Here is a 21667-nt window from a genome sequence, read left to right as displayed (position 1 = left end):
CAAGATGGATGAATAACATTAACAAGACACAATGAACCATCAACACAAACCAACCAAAACTAGCCAAACACAAATGTTCAACGACATTCAAGACGTAACATTTCACACTCTCTTCAATGCTTCTTACATATCTCGCCAAATTAAAACAGAGTAGACTCATGTCTTGTCCAGTACCGACTCAATGTATGGTTTAAGGACATGCGATGTTTTGAAAAGTCTAAGCTGCAAATCTATCACTGATTTGCATGTGTTCGTGCCAGTCTTGCCACCTGCAATCAATAACCCCTCCTGATTATTCCACACGAATCTAAACACTGACGAACACCCGTTGCCCACGTCTTCTTACCATTATCATCTAACATGAGCGAGTAAGAGAGTGAGATAGATAGATAGATAGATAGAGAGAGAGAGAGGAGAGAGAGAGAGAGAGAGAGAGAGAGAAAATGGTGAGTAGATAGAGACAGAAAGAGACAGAGAAAAAGACAGGCAAACAGACGGATAGTGAGGAAAAGACTGAGAGCGACAGACACAGACAGACAGACACAATTCATTACAACGCACTACAACACAGCACAGCACATCACAGCACAACACAGCACAGCACAGCACAACACAGCACAGCACAGCACAACACAGCACAACACAACACAGCACAACACAGCACAGCACAACACAACACAACAGCACAGCACAGCACAGCACAGCACAGCACAGCACGACAAAACACAGCACAACACAGCACAATAATAATAATAATAATGGTATTTATATAGCGCTGAATCTAGTGCAGAGACAAATCAAAGCGCTTTCGGACCCGTCATTCACACGCATGCGTAACTCTTAAAGTGTAGAAACTAAAGACAAGGAAGATGCAGGCAAAGGAGGCTATTTTTGGGAAGAGGTGGGGTTTAAGGCCAGACTTTAAAGAGCTGAGTGTGGAGACTTGACGAAGCGAAAGAGGAAGTTCATTCCAATAACAACACAGAACAACACCTGACTGTCCAGCCCCAGCATGATGATCATGAAGAAGAAGAGCACCGCCCACAGGGGGGACACTGGCAGCTGACTGACGGCACTGGGGTAGGCCAGAAAGGCCAGGCCTGGGCCTGTAACACACACACACACACACACACACACACACACACACACATACACACACACACACACACACACACACACAGGCATACACAGACACAGACACACACACACACACGCACACACACACACACACTCACACACGCACACACACGCACACACACAAACATACACAGACACAGACAGACAGACAGACGGACAGACACACACACACACACACACACGCACACACACACAGACAGACATTCACACACACACACACACACACACACACACACATTCCCTCAAAACACAAAATACACTAGCAATGAACTAATATCACACTATGGAAGACACTTCTCCAATGACAAATGAAGCAATACAACAGCAGTGCTGAAGGCCAGGTATTCAGCTGAGCTGGGGGCTACACCTGGCCTCCACCACTGGTCTGAAAGCCTGACCTCCACAACTCGTCTGAAAGCCTGGCCTCCACAACTGGTCTGAAAGCCTGGCCTCCACAACTGGTCTGAAAGCCTGGCCTCCACAACTGGTCTGAAAGCCTGGCCTCCACCACTGGTCTGAAAGCCTGACCTCCACAACTGGTCTGAAAGCCTGGCCTCCACAACTGGTCTGAAAGCCTGGCCTCCACAACTGGTCTGAAAGCCTGGCCTCCACAACTGGTCTGAAAGCCTGGCCTCCACAACTCGTCTGAAGGCCTGGCCTCCACAACTGATCTGAAGGCCTGGCCTCCACAACTGGTCTGAAGGCCTGGCCACAACTGGTCTGAAAGCCTGGCCTCCACAACTGGTCTGAAAGCCTGGCCACAACTGGTCTGAAAGCCTGGCCTCCACAACTGGTCTGAAAGCCTGGCCTCCACAACTGGTCTGAAGGCATGGCCTCCACCTCCACAACTCGTCTGAAAGCCTGGCCTCCACAACTGGTCTGAAAGCCTGGCCTCCACCTCCACAACTCGTCTGAAAGCCTGGCCTCCACAACTGGTCTGAAAGCCTGGCCACAACTGGTCTGAAAGCCTGGCCTCCACAACTGGTCTGAAAGCCTGGGCTCCACCTCCACAACTCGTCTGAAAGCCTGGCCTCCACAACTGGTCTAGAGGCCTAGCCTCCACCTCCACAACTGGTCTGAAAGCCTGGCCTCCACAACTGAAGGCATGGCCTCCACCTCCACAACTGGTCTGAAAGCCTGGCCTCCACAACTGGTCTGAAAGCCTGGCCTCCACAACTCGTCTGAAAGCCTGGCCTCCACAACTCGTCTGAAGGCATGGCCTCCACCTCCACAACTCGTCTGAAAGCCTGGCCTTTAACTGATCTGAAGGCCTGGCCTCCACCTCCACAACTCGTCTGAAAGCCTGACCTCCACAACTGGTCTGAAGGCCTGGCCTCCACCTCCACAACCCATCTGAAAACCTGGCCTCCACAACTGATCTGAAGGCCTGGCCTCCACCTCCACAACTCGTCTGAAAGCTTGGCCTCAACTGGTCTGAAGGCCTGGCCTCCACCTCCACAACTCGTCTGAAAGCCTGGCCTCCACAACTGGTCTGAAGGCCTGGCCTCCACCTCCACAACTCGTCTGAAGGCCTGGCCTCCACCTCCACAACTCGTCTGAAAGCCTGGCCTCCACAACTCGTCTGAAAGCCTGGCCTCCACCTCCACAACTGGTCTGAAGGCCTGGCCTCCACCTCCACAACTCGTCTGAAGGCAGCTGGGGAGTTGGTGGAGAAGGCAGTACAGGAAATGACATTCCTGACACCGATAGCTGAGGGGGAAAAAAGAGCGATGTTGAATGGTCAGTGTTCAGAGTGCTACTCTTATCACTTCCAAATGAATGAATGACATACGAGGGTCATTCAATAAATAAGGTGAATTTTTCGGTATAAGGACTTCTAATACAGATAGAAGCTTACTTCTTCTTTTTTTTTCAGCGTAGTCTCCCAGCATTGTCACACACTTTTCCCATCTGTGCACAAGCTTCCGTATTCCCTCAGCATAAAAATCTTTGGACTGATGTCTCAGCCAGTCGCTCACAAAACTTTTGACTTCATCGTCACTTTCAAACTTCGTGCCTCTCGTGAACGCTTTCAAGGGACCAAACAGGTGAAAGTCTGAAGGGGCAAGGTCTGGGCTGTGAGGGGGATGAGGGAGCAGTTCCCAGCCCAGCTCGTTGATGGTTTGCACCGTTCGGGCTGCTGTGTGAGGCCTTGCGTTGTCATGATGCAAGATGACTCCTTCTGACTGATGACCCCTGCGTTTGTTCTTTATGTCTTTCTTGACCTGCCTCAGCAGTTCACAGTAGTTGGCACTGTTCACAGTGCTTCCTTTCTCAAGGAATGAAATGGTGATTGGGCCTTGCATATCCCAAAAAACGGTGAGCATCACCTTCCTTGTGGACCGCTGGGACTTGAACTTCTTCTTCACTGGAGAGCCTACGTGCTTCCACTCCATGGACTGCCGTTTGGACTCAGGCTCATAGTGCCAAACCCATGTCTCGTCACATGTGACCACCTTCTTCAGAAACTCATCACCATCCTTCTCATAGCGGCAGAGACACTGCTGGGACAACTCGACCCTCCTCTGTCTGTGCTCTGGAGTAAGCATCTTTGGCACCCACCGGCAGCTGACCTTCGAGTAGCCAAGGTCATCATGGACAATTTTGTGTGCTGTCCCAACAGATAAGCTCAAAGTCCTTGCAATGTCGTCCACTGTCACCCTTCTGTCAGACTGAATGAGGTCATTGACTGATTCGATCACCTCAGGAGACCTCACTTCTGTAGGCCTTCCAGGCCTGTCTTCATCCTCAACACTACTCCGTCCTTCTTTAAACAATTTAGCCCACTTGTAGACATTTTTTCGGCTGAAACATGTGGCACCATACACAGTTGACATTCTCCTATGAATTTCAACTGGTTTGCACCCTTCAGCAACCAAAAACTTGATAACTGACCGCTGTTCAATCCTGGAGCATGCTTCTTGGTCGGCCATCTTTGTTAATCGCCAAAACTCTTAAAGTTTTTGTTTTTTTTAATCTGCAAAACAAATTAAATCCATGTGAAAAAGAAGTAAAACAAACAAAAAAAAAAAGAAAAAAAAAAGAAAAAGAAAAAAAAGTAAGCTTCTATCTGTATTAGAAGTCCTTATACCGAAAAATTCACCTTATTTATTGAATGACCCTCGTATATTACATTCCATGAACCTTTGTCTGAATAAATAACTGTTGGAAAACAATGACCCCAGGGAGGGCAGCGGGCAGTGCGGTCAGCAAGCAAGAAGGACAGAACACTGACCACTCTCGGCCACCTCGCTGACCGGTCGTTTCTGCTCGTGAGCCATGAAACCCACGATGGAGAAGATGACGAAGCCCGCGAAGAGACTGGTGGAGCTGTTGAGGCACGAGATCATCACGGCGTCCCTGCACACACACACACACACACACACACACACACACACACACACACACACACGGATGTACGCACGGACACACGCACCCACCACAACACACACACACACACACACACACACAGACACACACACACACACACACACACACACACACACACACAACTATTAAATCATTCAATCCTTTAATCTTTGCAAGACACTTTTGAAGATCCTATCTGTAGGCGTTGTGGTGATAATGAACATCCTACCTGTAGACGTGGTGATAATGAACATCCTACCTGTAGACGTGGTGATAATGAACATCCTACCTGTAGACGTGGTGATAATGAACATCCTACCTGTAGACGTTGTGGTGATAATGAACATCCTACCTGTAGATGTTGTGGTGATGATGAACATCCTACCTGTAGACGTGGTGATAATGAACATCCTACCTGTAGACGTTGTGGTCAAAATGAACATCCTGCCTGTAGACGTTGTGGTGATAATGAGATAATGAATATCCTACCTGTAGATGCTGTGGTGATAATGAGATAATGAACATCCTACCTGTAGACGTTGTGGTCAAAATGAACATCCTGCCTGTAGACGTTGTGGTGGTGATAATGAACGTATTACCTGTAGACGTGGTGATAATGAATATCCTGCCTGTAGACGTTGTAGTGATAATGAACATACTACCTGTAGACGTTGTGGTGATGATGAACATCCTACCTGCAGACGTGAATGGACATCCTACCTGTTGACGTTGTGGTGATAATGAAAATCCTACCTGTAGACGTCATGGTGATCATGAGATAATGAACATCCTACCTGTAGACGTCATGGTGATAATGAGATAATGAACATCCTACCTGTAGACGTTGTGGTGATATTGGTTGTAACTGCCCAAGGCGATCATAGTCCCAAGACCCAGACCGTAGGAAAACATCACCTGAGAGGCCGCGTCTATCCACACCTGGAATACACGGTTAGATTGTCAACACCTGGTCTTTCTACACCTATATATAGTCAGGCTGTCAACACCTGGATATAGTTTGTCAACACCGGGATATAGTCTATCAACACCTGGACATAGTGAGACTGTCAACACCAGGATATAGTCTATCAGCACCTGGGATACACAGGCTGTCAACACCTGGGATACATAGGCTGTCAACACCTGGATATTGTCTACCAATACCTGGACATACATAGTCAGGCTGTCAACACCTGGGATACATAGTCAGGCTGTCAACACCTGGATATAGTCTATCAACACCTGGGATACATAGTCAGGCTGTCAACACCTGGATATAGTCTATCAACACCTGGGATACATAGGCTGTCAACACCTGGATATTGTCTACCAATACCTGGACATACATAGGCTGTCAACACCTGGATATAGTCTATCAACACCTGGGATACATAGTCAGGATGTCTACACCTGGATATAGGCTATCAACACCTGGACATACGTAGGCTGTCAACACCTGGATATAGTCTATCAACACCTGAACATACAGAGACAGTTTACCACTACTACCGCTGCTACTACAGACACACTCACGGAGGAATCGCTGAGTTTGGAGACGTCAGGCACAATGTAGAACTTGATGCCCTCCAGGGCCCCGGGCAGAGTGACCCCCCGGATCAACAGGATGGTCAGCAACAGATAGGGGAACAAGGCCGTGAAGTACACCACCTGCAGTACACCATTCACATTGTGCTACACCATTCACATTGTGCTACACCATTCACATTGTTGACACACAACAGGAATGGTAACAGGGCCGTGAAGTACACTACCTGCAGTATACCATTCACATTGTGCTACACCATTCACATTGTTGACACACAACAGGAATGGTAACAGGGCCGTGAAGTACACTACCTGCAGTATACCATTCACATTGTGCTACACCATTCACATTGTGCTACACCATTCACATTGTTGACTCAGAACAGGAAGGGGAACAGGGCAGTGAAGTACACAACCTGCAGTACACCATTCACATTGTGCTACACCATTCACATTGTGCTACACCATTCACATTGTTGACACACAACAGGTAGGGGAACAGGGCAGTGAAGTACACTACCTGCAGTACACCATTCACATTGTGCTACACCATTCACATTGTTGATACACAACAGGAAGGGGAACAGGGCCGTGAAGTACACTACCTGTAGTACACCATTCACATTATGCTACACCATTCACATTTTGGCACACTATTCACATTGTGCTACACCATTCACATTGTTGACACACAACAGGTAGGGGAACAGGGCAGTGAAGTACACTACCTGCAGTACACCATTCACATTGTGCTACACCATTCACATTGTTGACACACAACAGGTAGGGGAACAGGGCCGTGAAGTACACAACCTGCAGTACACCATTCACATTGTGGTACACCATTCACATTGTGCTACACCATTCACATTGTTGACACACAACAGGTAGGGGAACAGGGCCGTGAATCTACACACCTGCAGTACACCATTCACATTGTGCTACACCATTCACATTGTGCTACACCATTCACATTGTGCTGCATCATTCACATTGTTGACACACAACAGGTAGGGGAACAGGGCCGTGAATCTACACTCCTGCAGTACACCATTCACATTGTGCTACACCATTCACATTGTGCTACACCACTCACATTGTGCTACACCACTCACATTGTGACACACAACAGGTAGGGGAACAGGACCGTGAAGTACACCACCTGCAGTACACCATTCACATTGTGCTACACCATTCACATTGTGCTACACCATTCACATTGTGCTACACCATTCACATTGTTGACACACAACAGGAAGGGGAACAGGGCAGTGAAGTACACTACCTGCAGTACACCATTCACATTGTGCTACACCATTCACATTGTTGACACACAACAGGTAGGGGAACAGGGCAGTGAAGTACACAACCTGCAGTACACCATTCACATTGTGCTACACTATTCACATTGTTGATACACAACAGGAAGGGGAACAGGGCAGTGAAGTACACTACCTGCAGTACACCATTCACATTGTGCTACACCATTCACATTGTTGACACACAACAGGAAGGCTAACAGGGCCGTGAAGTACACTACCTGCAGTACACCATTCACATTGTGACATACTATTCACATTGTGCTACACCATTCACATTGTAGTACACGATTCACATTGTGCTACACGATTCACATTGTGCTACGCTATTCACATTGTTGACACACAACAGCTAGGGGAACAGGGCAGTGAAGTACACCACCTGCAGTACACCATTCCCATTGTGCTACACCATTCACATTGTGCTACACACACCATTCACATTGTGCTACACCCTTCACATTGTGCTAAACGATTCACATTGTGCTAAACGATTCACACGATTCACATTGTGCTACACCCTTCACATTGTGCTACACGATTCACATTGTGCTACACGATTCACATTGTGCTAAACGATTCACACGATTCACATTGTGCTACACCCTTCACATTGTGCTACACGATTCACATTGTGCTACACGATTCACATTGTGCTAAACGATTCACACGATTCACATTGTGCTAAACGATTCACACGATTCACATTGTGCTAAACTATTCACATTGTGCTACACCATTCACATTGTGCTACACCATTCACATTGTGCTGCATCATTCACATTGTTGACACACAACAGGTAGGGGAACAGGGCCGTAAAGTACACCACCTGTAGTGTTCACACACACCTGTAGTACACCACTCACATTGTAGTACACCACTCACATTATAGAACACCATTTACATTGTTCAAACAGAACACCATTTACATTGTTCAAACAGAACACCATTTACATTGTTCAAACAGAACACGTTGGGGAGCAGTGCCGGAGAGTGCACCACATAAGACACCACGCTACCCGCTCAAACACTCGAGCTAGAGGCTCTAGAGGACTCTGGACTGGTCCCAGTGGCCTTGACCTACCTTTCCTGTCCACTTGACGCCCTTGAAGATGCACAGATAGGCCACAATCCAGATGAAGAGCAGACACAACGCCAGCTGCCATCGGACAGGACCCGGCAGGTCGATGCCTTTGGAGATCTGCAGGGCGTTACGTCTGTAACAACCAACGCCTGCTGTTACGTCTGTCACCAGGTGTCAGAGTACTGTGGGTTGTGGATACAGTCCAGTGTCCAGCATGTACCATACATGACAGTCATCACGCACTGATGTTGATGGAGCAAGAGTAAGAAGACCGTAAAGCAGGGGTATCAAAACATTCAAACTGGAAAAAAAACAACACAAGAAACTACACCCGGATCATAAAATGTCAAGCTGGCATGCAGAAGAGGGCAGAAGAAACAGTCCATACTGTTCACACATACAGCAGTTTCAGCTGATGAGTAATTTCTTAGGCATGCATCCATGCATGCATCCATGCATGTGCGTGTGTGTGGGGGGTGGGGGGCGGAGGGGGGATTGTGGGTGTTGGTGTGGGTGTGTAGGTGTGTGTGGGTGTGCGCGCGTTTGACAAATGGGGTATGAGAAAGTGTGCTGTCGACAGAGACAGACAGACAGACAGACAGACAGACCCAAGATTCCTGATCCAACTTCCTTTCACCCGTTTTGTGTCCAGATGACGACAGTAACATGAACCGAAACAACACAATACAGGAAGAGAGGAGAGGTGGGTGGGCCACACGGCTGGGAGAGAGGGTGAAGGAGGACGGAGGGGGAGAGGGGGGGGGGAGTCATACGTACTCCCAGAACTCCTTGACAACGGAAGAGGTGTGGTGGAGGGGTGTGGGGGTGGGGGTGGGGAGTACGGGGGGGTGAGTCATACGTACTCCCAGAACTCCTTGACAACGGAAGAGGTGGGGGAGGAGGGGTGTGGAAGGGGGGGGGGAGTCATACGTACTCCCAGAACTCCTTGACAGGGGAAGAGAACCGCGTGGGGTCGTAGATCTGGCTGCAGTTGTAGTCCTTGTACTGCTGGAAGAGGTAGGTGGCGTTGTACTCTGACGTCACGTTCACCTGTCACCAACAGCGTTCCCCTGTTAGCACCGCCGGTAAATAAGAACACAAGTCACGTTATACCAAGTCACCAACAGCGTTCCCTGTTAGTACAGCCGGTAAATAAGAACACAAGTCACGTTATACCAAGTCACCAACAGCGTTCCATGTTAGTACAGCCGGTAAATAAGAACACAAGTCACGTTATACCAAGTCACCAACACGTTCCCTGTTAGCACCGCCGGTAAATAAGAACACAAGTCATGTTATACCAAGTCACCAACACGTTCCCTGTTAGCACCGCCGGTAAATAAGAACACAAGTCACGTTATACCAAGTCACCAACAGCGTTCCCTGTTAGCACCGCCGGTAAATAAGAACACAAGTCACGTTATACCAAGTCACCAACACGTTCCCTGTTAGCACCGCCGGTAAATAAGAACACAAGTCACGTTATACCAAGTCACCAACACGTTCCCTATTAGCACCGCCGGTAAATAAGAACACAAGTCACGTTATACCAAGTCACCAACAGCGTTCCCTGTTAGTACAGCCGGTAAATAAGAACACAAGTCACGTTATACCAAGTCACCAACACGTTCCCTGTTAGTACAGCCGGTAAATAAGAACACAAGTCACGTTATACCAAGTCACCAACACGTTCCCTGTTAGTACAGCCGGTAAATAGGAACACAAATCACGTTTTTCCTGTCAAGGCTAGTCAGTGGTCTTCTTCATTTATCTGCTGCCACTCCCACGTTTGCTCATATACTCCACTGGGTTTTACGTGTATGACCGTTTTAACCTACACAATATAGGCAGTCATACTCCGTTTTCGGAGGGAGGTTATTATCTCATTATGAGAAATTACTTGTGGCCTCTAACCCCCCCCCCCCACCCCCCCACATGTTTATTAGATTACATGAGCCATCATACCGTAGATTATAGATTACACATCCGGAATTTTTTTTTTTTTTAATATCATAATTACCAAACTCAAATAAAAATATATACTTTAACACTTTAACACTTTTACACACACACACACACACACACACACACACACACACACACACACACACACACACACACAGTATAAGCAATACACTTCGCTGATTCACAGTAACCATGTCCCATATGTAACGATAAGTGATGCAGCAATAGAATGACCACACAGACTGCTCGAAAAAATTTGGCTCGAACTGTTGACACTGCTCACACCAGCATGACTTCAGACTTTAGTTACATAAGAACATAAAGAAAATGTATGGTTTCATGGGAAAACATTATCATAATGATTTTCCTAAGAGGCAAATCATTTCTCTAATCTGCAGATGGAAAATGAATTGTTTTAGGACAAAATATGTCAGTAATGTTTCTTGCATCTGTGGTGCTCACATAACAGCCGGTCATATACCAACTTGCGATATGTTAAAGTCTCAAATCCCTGAACTGAAATCATCTTCAGTGTTGACGATCTTCAGCAGTCCATTGCTAATGTATGAATTTTTCAACTCCTTGTTAAACAGTCCAGTTGGTTCGCTGTTATAGTTGTTAGTTTTTCATTAGAAATATGTTATATTGTTATGATTTTTTTGTTTATTTTTTAAACAAAACTTAAATCAATAATTTTCACACACACACACACACACACACACACACACACACACACACACACACACACACACACACACTTTCACTTACTCGTATGCGTACACAGTAACCCCCTCCTCCCACTCGATTTTTTTTTCCTTCCCTCGTCTAATATCACTTACAGTGAAAAGACGTTAAACTAAAGAACAAACCATGACTTCAGCAATGATGGCTGCTGCCATGAAACCTCACCACGAATACACAGACAGACAGACAGACAGACAAACAGCGGGGTGACGTCACCTCGAAGTGCACAGAGCCGTTGGTGCAGGTGAGGGGCAGCTTGTGACGGTCGTACTCGGACAGACAGTTGGGGGTGTTCCAGGTGTTGTCACAGGCCGCCCAGGGCAGGTTTCTGGTGAGGGAGGACACCAGGTAGAACACCGCCCAGGCTAGCACTACTATGTAGTACGTGTTGAGCCAGGCTGCCATGATGGTGGCTGCGTAGCCCACACCTGGGTGCTCACACACACACACACGCCACACACACACACACACACACACACACACACACACACACACACACACATGTTCCCAGTAAGTTGATGCTAGTAAGCGATCAATCAAGCGATCAACCAAGATGAGGAAACGTTGTGCTTGACTGCTGTATCAACATATGACCATTATCCTTCTTTCTTTCTTTACTCATTTATTTGTATGCGTCTTATAAACCCTAGCTGTTGGTGAGAAATAAAAACTATTCTATTATCTTTCTATTCTTAAGCACGCACACACACACACACACACACACACACACACATCACTGACAAAATGTGGTATCAACAGTAGACTCCAAAGAGGAAACAGTTGTGTAGCACGTGCAGCTGACGCAGGACAACAGATAATTATAATCCACAGTGTAGGACAGAAGTCAGGTCACAGTGTAGGACAGAGGTCAGGCCACAGTGTAGGACAGAGGTCAGGTCAGGCCACAGTGTAGGACAGAGGTCAGGCCACAGTGCAGGACAGAGGTCAGGTCAGGCCACAGTGTAGGACAGAGGTCAGGTCAGGCCACAGTGTAGGACAGAGGTCAGGTCACAGTGTAGGACAGAGGTCAGGCCACACAGAGGTCAGGCCACACAGAGGTCAGAGGCCACACAGAAGGTCAGGCACACAGAGGCCCAGTGTAGGACAGAGAACGTCAGGCCACAGTGCAGGACAGAGGTCAGGTCAGGCCACAGTGTAGGACAGAGGTCAGGCCATAGTGTAGGACAGAGGTCAGGTCAGGCCATAGTGTAGGACAGAGGTCAGGTCAGGCCACAGTGTAGGACAGAGGTCAGGTCAGGCCACAGTGTAGGACAGAGGTCAGGCCCGGTACAGGCCATGTCGACATGTCCTCACACCTACCTGTCCTCACACCTACTTGTCCACACACCTACCTGTCCTCACACCTACCTGTCCACACACCTGTCCACACACCTACCTGTCCTCACACCTACCTGTTCTCACACCTACCTGTCCACACACCCACCTGTCCACACACCTACTTGTCATACCTACCTGTCCTAACACCTACCTGTCCTCACACCTACTTGTTTGTAAAGCGCTGAGAGGTTGGGTCTGACCGAGGATAGGCGACATAAAAGTGTCTATATCCATCCTCACACACACCTGTCCTGACACACACCTGTCCTGATACCTACCTTTCCAGATGGGGGCGATCTGCCAGACCCCTAGCCCCCCCACACTGAGCCACTGCCCCAGAGCAAGCTCCATGAAGTACATGGGGATCCCGGCCAACAGGGCAGTCATCACGTAGGGCACCAAGAAGGCTCCTGTCACGATAATGATGATCATGTTAATGGTGATGTTGATGATGATGGTGGTGATGATGATGATAGTGATGGTGCAGTGCAGTCAGAGCAGGTGTGTGGTGTGTGTGTGTGTGTGTGTGTGTGTGTGTGTGTGTGTGTGTGCGTGCGTGCGTGCGTGCGTGCGTGAGTGAGAGAGAGAGAGAGAGAGAGAGAGAGAGAGAGAGAGAGAGAGAGAGAGACACACACACACACACACACACACACACACACACACACACACACACACAAGCACGCGCTCACTCAAGCGCTATGAGAGGAAAAAGACAGACATGTATGGTAACTGCATGGAATGCAGAATTCCTTCAAAATTCATAAAATAAAAGTAAGACAAAGAAGAAGAAGAAGAAGGAAGAGAAAGAAGAAGAAGACAATGAACACGGAAGCAACAAAGAGACAAAGAACAATTCCAGACAAGCGCGAGACAGGATCTTGTTTTGTGTCACAGCTTCACCAATTAATGACCTCATCAACTGAGGCCTGTTTGTTGTTCGGGTCGTCGCGATTCACCCAGCAGACTGATCGGCATCCTGCCCGTTTCACAGACATCCCAACTCACGTGCTGTTCCTGAACACTGATCGGAATCCTGCCCGTTTCACAGACATCCCAACTCACGTGCTGTTCCTGAACACGGCGTCAGCCCCACCTGCTGACCGGAAGTGGGAGGGGCAAGGGGGGTAACTCGGGTCGCTGGTGATCGGTGATGGGCCCTGAGGATGCTTCACACATCCTGTGAGAGCCTGGAGTGTTTGTGGGGAGAGGGTGGGGGGTGGGAGGGGGGGAGAATGTGTGATGCTTTTGGGATGAGGGGGGCTGGGGTGATGGATGCGTTCCAGTCCTCCTCCTCCTTCTTCTACTTCTCCTCTGTGAAGAGTCACTGGGACGCCACACAAAATAGTGTACACCAGATTCCTCCAGGTCTGTCGGTAGTGTCAAAGCCTGGGTCTCTGCAGAATGGTTTTTCTGTCCATTCTGCAATGCTGCCAGTCCATCGTTTTGTTTTTTTCTGTCTCCCGCTCCATCTCCCTCCCTATCAGTGCTGTGGAGGACTGTGTCAGACAGACAATTAGATCATGTTACCTGGCTATACCAGCATAGCTTTCTCCCTGACAGTGCTGTGGAGGACTGTTTCAGACAGACCGTTGGATCATGTTACCTGGCTATACCAGCATAGCTTTCTCCCTAACAGTGCTGTGGAGGACTGTTTCAGACAGACCGTTGGATCATGTTACCTGGCTATACCAGCATAGCTTTCTCCCTAACAGTGCTGTGGAGGACTGTTTCAGACAGACCATTGGATCATGTTACCTGGCTATACCAGCATAGCTTTCTCCCTGACAGTGCTGTGGAGGACTGTTTCAGACAGACCATTGGATCAAGTTACCTGGCTATACCAGCATAGCTTTCTCCCTAACAGGGCTGTGGAGGACTGTTTCAGACAGACCATTGGATCATGTTACCTGGCTATACCAGCATAGCTTTCTCCCTAACAGTACTGTGGAGGACTGTTTCAGACAGACCATTGGATCATGTTACCTGGCTATACCAGCATAGCCTTCTCTGTAACAGTGCTGTGGAGGACTGTTTCAGACAGACAATTGGATCATGTTACCTGGCTATACCAGCATAGCTTTCTCCCTGACAGTGCTGTGGAGGACTGTTTCAGACAGACCATTGGATCATGTTACCTGGCTATACCAGCATAGCTTTCTCCCTGACAGGGCTGTGGAGGACTGTTTCACACAGACCATCGGATCATGTTACCTGGCTATACCAGCATAGCTTTCTCCCTGACAGTGCTGTGGAGGACTGTTTCAGACAGACCATTGGATCATGTTACCTGGCTATACCAGCATAGCCCTCTCCCTAACAGTGCTGTGGAGGACTGTTTCAGACAGACCGTTGGATCAAGTTACCTGGCTATACCAGCATAGCTTTCTCCCTGACAGTGCTGTGGAGGACTGTTTCAGACAGACCGTTGGATCATGTTACCTGGCTATACCAGCTAGCCCTCTCCCTAACAGTGCTGTGGAGGACTGTTTCAGACAGACCGTTGGATCATGTTACCTGGCTATACCAGCATAGCTTTCTGCCTAACAGTGCTGTGGAGGACTGTTTCAGACAGACCGTTGATCATGTTACCTGGCTATACCAGCATAGCTTTCTGCCTAACAGTGCTGTGGAGGACTGTTTCAGACAGACCGTTGGATCATGTTACCTGGCTATACCAGCATAGCTTTCTCCCTAACAGTGCTGTGGAGGACTGTTTCAGACAGACCATTGGATCATGTTACCTGGCTATACCAGCATAGCTTTCTCCCTGACAGTGCTTAGAGGGACTGTTTCAGACAGACCATTGGATCATGTTACCTGGCTATACCAGCATAGCTTTCTCCCTGACAGGGCTGTGGAGGACTGTTTCAGACAGACCGTTGGATCATGTTACCTGGCTATACCAGCATAGCTTTCTCCCTAACAGTGCTTAGAGGGACTGTTTCAGACAAACCATTGGATCTTGTTACGTGGCTATACCAGCATAGCTTTCTGCCTAACAGTGCTGTGGAGGACTGTTTCAGACAGACCATTAGATCATGTTACCTGGCTATACCAGCATAGCTTTCTCCCTAACAGTGCTGTGGAGGACTGTTTCAGACAGACCATTGGATCATGTTACCTGGCTATACCAGCATAGCCTTCTCTGTAACAGTGCTGTGGAGGACTGTTTCAGACAGACAATTAGATCATGTTACCTGGCTATACCAGCATAGCTTTCTCCCTAACAGTGCTGTGGAGGACTGTTTCAGACAGACCATTGGATCATGTTAACTGGCTATACCAGCATAGCTTTCTCCCTAACAGTGCTGTGGAGGACTGTTTCACACAGACCATCGGATCATGTTACCTGGCTATACCAGCATAGCTTTCTCCCTAACAGTGCTGTGGAGGACTGTTTCACACAGACCATTGGATCATGTTACCTGGCTATACCAGCATAGCTTTCTGCCTAACAGTGCTGTGGAGGACTGTTTCAGACAGACCGCTGGATCATGTTACCTGGCTATACCAGCATAGCTTTCTGCCTAACAGTGCTGTGGAGGACTGTTTCACACAGACCATCGGATCATGTTACCTGGTTATACCAGCATAGCTTTCTGCCTGACAGTGCTGTGGAGGACTGTTTCAGACAGACCGTTGGATCATGTTACCTGGCTATACCAGCATAGCTTTCTCCCTGACAGTGCTGTGGAGGACTGTTTCAGACAGACCATTGGATCATGTTACCTGGCTATACCAGCATAGCTTTCTCCCTGACAGTGCTGTGGAGGACTGTTTCAGACAGACCGTTGGATCATGTTACCTGGCTATACCAGCATAGCTTTCTGCCTAACAGTGCTGTGGAGGACTGTTTCAGACAGACCGTTGATCATGTTACCTGGCTATACCAGCATAGCTTTCTGCCTAACAGTGCTGTGGAGGACTGTTTCAGACAGACCGTTGGATCATGTTACCTGGCTATACCAGCATAGCTTTCTCCCTAACAGTGCTGTGGAGGACTGTTTCAGACAGACCATTGGATCATGTTACCTGGCTATACCAGCATAGCTTTCTCCCTGACAGTGCTTAGAGGGACTGTTTCAGACAGACCATTGGATCATGTTACCTGGCTATACCAGCATAGCTTTCTCCCTGACAGGGCTGTGGAGGACTGTTTCAGACAGACCGTTGGATCATGTTACCTGGCTATACCAGCATAGCTTTCTCCCTAACAGTGCTTAGAGGGACTGTTTCAGACAAACCATTGGATCTTGTTACGTGGCTATACCAGCATAGCTTTCTGCCTAACAGTGCTGTGGAGGACTGTTTCAGACAGACCATTAGATCATGTTACCTGGCTATACCAGCATAGCTTTCTCCCTAACAGTGCTGTGGAGGACTGTTTCAGACAGACCATTGGATCATGTTACCTGGCTATACCAGCATAGCCTTCTCTGTAACAGTGCTGTGGAGGACTGTTTCAGACAGACAATTAGATCATGTTACCTGGCTATACCAGCATAGCTTTCTCCCTAACAGTGCTGTGGAGGACTGTTTCAGACAGACCATTGGATCATGTTAACTGGCTATACCAGCATAGCTTTCTCCCTAACAGTGCTGTGGAGGACTGTTTCACACAGACCATCGGATCATGTTACCTGGCTATACCAGCATAGCTTTCTCCCTAACAGTGCTGTGGAGGACTGTTTCACACAGACCATTGGATCATGTTACCTGGCTATACCAGCATAGCTTTCTGCCTAACAGTGCTGTGGAGGACTGTTTCAGACAGACCGCTGGATCATGTTACCTGGCTATACCAGCATAGCTTTCTGCCTAACAGTGCTGTGGAGGACTGTTTCACACAGACCATCGGATCATGTTACCTGGTTATACCAGCATAGCTTTCTGCCTGACAGTGCTGTGGAGGACTGTTTCAGACAGACCGTTGGATCATGTTACCTGGCTATACCAGCATAGCTTTCTCCCTGACAGTGCTGTGGAGGACTGTTTCAGACAGACCATTGGATCATGTTACCTGGCTATACCAGCATAGCTTTCTCCCTGACAGTGCTGTGGAGGACTGTTTCAGACAGACCGTTGGATCATGTTACCTGGCTATACCAGCATAGCTTTCTGCCTAACAGTGCTGTGGAGGACTGTTTCAGACAGACCGTTGATCATGTTACCTGGCTATACCAGCATAGCTTTCTGCCTAACAGTGCTGTGGAGGACTGTTTCAGACAGACCGTTGATCATGTTACCTGGCTATACCAGCATAGCTTTCTGCCTAACAGTGCTGTGGAGGACTGTTTCAGACAGACCATTGGATCATGTTAACTGGCTATACCAGCATAGCTTTCTCCCTAACAGTGCTGTGGAGGACTGTTTCACACAGACCATCGGATCATGTTACCTGGCTATACCAGCATAGCTTTCTCCCTAACAGTGCTGTGGAGGACTGTTTCACACAGACCATTGGATCATGTTACCTGGCTATACCAGCATAGCTTTCTGCCTAACAGTGCTGTGGAGGACTGTTTCAGACAGACCGCTGGATCATGTTACCTGGCTATACCAGCATAGCTTTCTGCCTAACAGTGCTGTGGAGGACTGTTTCACACAGACCATCGGATCATGTTACCTGGTTATACCAGCATAGCTTTCTGCCTGACAGTGCTGTGGAGGACTGTTTCAGACAGACCGTTGGATCATGTTACCTGGCTATACCAGCATAGCTTTCTCCCTGACAGTGCTGTGGAGGACTGTTTCAGACAGACCATTGGATCATGTTACCTGGCTATACCAGCATAGCTTTCTCCCTGACAGTGCTTAGAGGGACTGTTTCAGACAGACCGTTGGATCATGTTACCTGGCTATACCAGCATAGCTTTCTCCCTGACAGGGCTGTGGAGGACTGTTTCACACAGACCATCGGATCATGTTACCTGGCTATACCAGCATAGCTTTCTCTGTAACAGTGCTTAGAGGGACTGTTTCAGACAAACCATTGGATCTTGTTACGTGACTACATCAACGTGGTTTTCATTTCTGAACTGATGTCAGCATTTGTTCAGCACTGATGTGACACTTCACATCGCGTGGTTTGACGTGGCGTTTTACACACAACAGAACAACAAGACAGGTATGTGGAAGAGAGAGTGGCGATAGAAAGTACAATACAAAACATAGCACAACACTATACAATACAATACAATACAATACAATACAATACAATACGACACAAGCTTTCCAATTGCTACATTACATCAAACATTTACAAAGATATCAATCATCTGCAACATGTCAACAAATTGATACAAAGAAATAGATGTGGCAGAGACACATTTTCTGACACATGGAACAGCGTGCGGTACATACACACACACACCCACCCACACACACACACACACACAGACCCATCTCTCATCCTCACACACACATTCCTCTCCCCCCACTCCCCGCACACAAACACACTCACCTCCGAACCCCATCCACCCCACCCACACCCACCCACTCACCCAGACGCCACCCACACACCACATCCACCCACTCACCCACACACCACACCCACCCACTCACCCACACACCACACCCTCACCCACACACCACACCCTCACCCAGACACCACCCACTCACCCACACACCACACCCATCCACTCACCCACACACCACACCCATCCACTCACCCACACACCACACCCACCCACTCACCCACACACCACACCCACCCACTCACCCAGACACCACGCCCATCCACTCACCCACACACCACACCCACCCACTCACCCAGACACCACGCCCACCCACTCACCCACACACCACACCCACCCACTCACCCACACACCACACCCACCCACTCACCCACACACCACACCCACCCACTCACCAAGACACCACACCCACCCACTCACCCACACACCACACCCACCCACTCACCCACACACCACACCCACCCACTCACCAAGACACCACACCCACCCACTCACCCACACACCACACCCACCCACTCACCCACACACCACACCCACCCACTCACCCACACACCACACCCACCCACTCACCAAGACACCACACCCACCCACTCACCAAGACACCACACCCACCCACTCACCCACACACCACACCCACCCACTCACCAAGACACCACACCCACCCACTCACCCACACACCACGCCCACCCACTCACCCACACACCACACCCACCCACTCACCATCACACCACACCCACCCACTCACCCACACACCACACCCACCCACTCACCAAGACACCACACCCACCCACTCACCAAGACACCACACCCACCCACTCACCCACACACCACACCCTCACCCACACACCACACCCTCACCCACTCACCCACACACCACACCCTCACCCACACACCGCCCACTCACCCATACACCACACCCACCCACACACCACACCCACCCACTCACCAAGACACCACACCCACCCACTCACCCACACACCACACCCTCACCCACACACCACCCACTCACCCACACACCACCCACTCACCCACACACCACAGCCTCACCCACACACCACACCCTCACCCACACACCACACCCTCACCCACACACCACCCACTCACCCACACACCACACACACCCACTCACCCCCGCCGTTCCTGTAGCAGAGGTAGGGGAAGCGGACCACGTTGCCCAGCCCGATGCACTGCCCCACACAGGCCAGCACGAACTCGATCCGACCGTTCCACGTCTCCCGCTCAGGCACCCCCTCCTCAGCCTTGCTCGCCTCCAGGGGGCGCCCGTTGGCCTCCAGAGGGAGCGACACCTCCCCCGGAACCCCTCCCGCACCCCCGCTGCCCCCCACAGGGGGCCCACGACCCCCCTCCACCGTCATCTCGAAGCACTCCTTCCCCTCGGCTTGTCCCGAAGTCTTCATCCCCACAGGCACAGGGCGACCTCCGCCACACACACTGAGGTAGGGGCTGGGAGGGGGTGCTGGGGGTGGGGGGCAGGAGAAGGAGGAGGAGGAGGGAGAGGAGGAGGAGGAGGAGTAGGGGGCGGAGGAGGAGGTAGGCAGGGGGGGACGCACAGCTCTTCTAGACCCGCACGACCGGCCCGAGTTGGCGACAGCGATGGACTGGAGAATCGTGGCTGGGGACACACACACACACACACACACACACACAGAGGTTGTCATAGGCAGTGACTGCTTCCTGACAAAGCGGGGTTTCTGTTCCTGTTGTTGTTGTTGTTGCTGTTCTTGTTATTGTTGTTGTTGTTGTTGCCTGTTGTCATTGTTTCTGATGTTCTTGCTGTTTTGTTGTTGTTGTTGCTGATGTTCTTGCTGCTGTTGTTGTTGATGTTGTTGGTTTTTATTCTATTTTATTTCATTTTATTGTTTCGTAATTATTGTTGCGCCTACATCCGAGCCATTGCAGTAGAATTACCCTCGCGATACACGCCCTGAGTACCCCGCTACACACCACAGTCAGTACATCTTACACGGCAACACTGGGGTTCAACTGCAGCGTAGTGAACTATCGATGTCAGGTCGCCAGAAGGCCACACACAACAGGAGACCCTGAGCTGACGCTGAGTCACTGTGGGGGGTGTTCAGTGGTGCTTGTTCTGATTTCACATACGTATGACACACTGAACTGGGTGGCCAACTGCGTGGTCCCAGTCTTCCCATTTGAACCAACCACTAATGGTCACCCGTGCTGGCAACGCGCCAGACCAGGGAGCCACTGTTAACTCACTCAGTACGGCCAGTCCTCTCTTCTCCTCTACACAGACACCTCGGATGTCCAGTGGGTGTCTCAATGACCCAACCTTTAGCTTCCGTCGTCAGAATTCACCTCTTCAGTGTAAGAGCTTTCTGCTTGTAATATTTTGATGGTGGTAATTGGGGTGAAACGCTGTTAACGTCGTCTCTTTCGCCGTTCGTATGGAGAGAGTTAACGAGGTGGATTCCCATGTACGGACTGTTTTTATATTCTTTTATTTTTACTCCCTCTTCCCCAGACATTGAGTGGTGAGACGATAAACCGAGGTCTCGTCTACAGCATAAAGCTTACGCACGTGCAGAACCCACGGCAACAAACGGGTTGTCCATCGCAAAAAAAAATATGTAAAAAGAAAAGAAAAAAAGAAGAAGAAGATAAAGGAAGAAATGCACTTACAGAGAGAAACAACTACGAGTAGAAA

General features: G+C 49.1%; 1 protein-coding gene across 1 annotated transcript in view; it reads right to left on the bottom strand.

Moving 5' to 3' along the window:
- Positions 1-20396, bottom strand: part of LOC143300032 (sodium- and chloride-dependent GABA transporter 1-like) — a 29257-nt gene extending 8861 nt beyond the window's left edge. The window contains exons 1-9 of the mRNA XM_076613588.1: positions 20108-20396; positions 12781-12912; positions 11381-11592; positions 9390-9505; positions 8456-8588; positions 6040-6174; positions 5342-5445; positions 4373-4497; positions 994-1106 (exon numbers count right to left, since the gene is read on the bottom strand). Coding sequence (XP_076469703.1) covers positions 994-1106; positions 4373-4497; positions 5342-5445; positions 6040-6174; positions 8456-8588; positions 9390-9505; positions 11381-11592; positions 12781-12912; positions 20108-20396 — 1359 coding nt within the window. The remainder of the gene's footprint in view (positions 1-993; positions 1107-4372; positions 4498-5341; positions 5446-6039; positions 6175-8455; positions 8589-9389; positions 9506-11380; positions 11593-12780; positions 12913-20107) is intronic.
- Between the last annotated feature and the right edge of the window lie 1271 nt (positions 20397-21667).

This window comes from Babylonia areolata, chromosome 25 (assembly GCF_041734735.1).
Source record: "Babylonia areolata isolate BAREFJ2019XMU chromosome 25, ASM4173473v1, whole genome shotgun sequence".
Taxonomy (NCBI): domain Eukaryota; kingdom Metazoa; phylum Mollusca; class Gastropoda; order Neogastropoda; family Buccinidae; genus Babylonia; species Babylonia areolata.
Note: the sequence above shows the minus strand (reverse complement) of the source record. Positions and strands in the feature narration are given on the sequence as shown.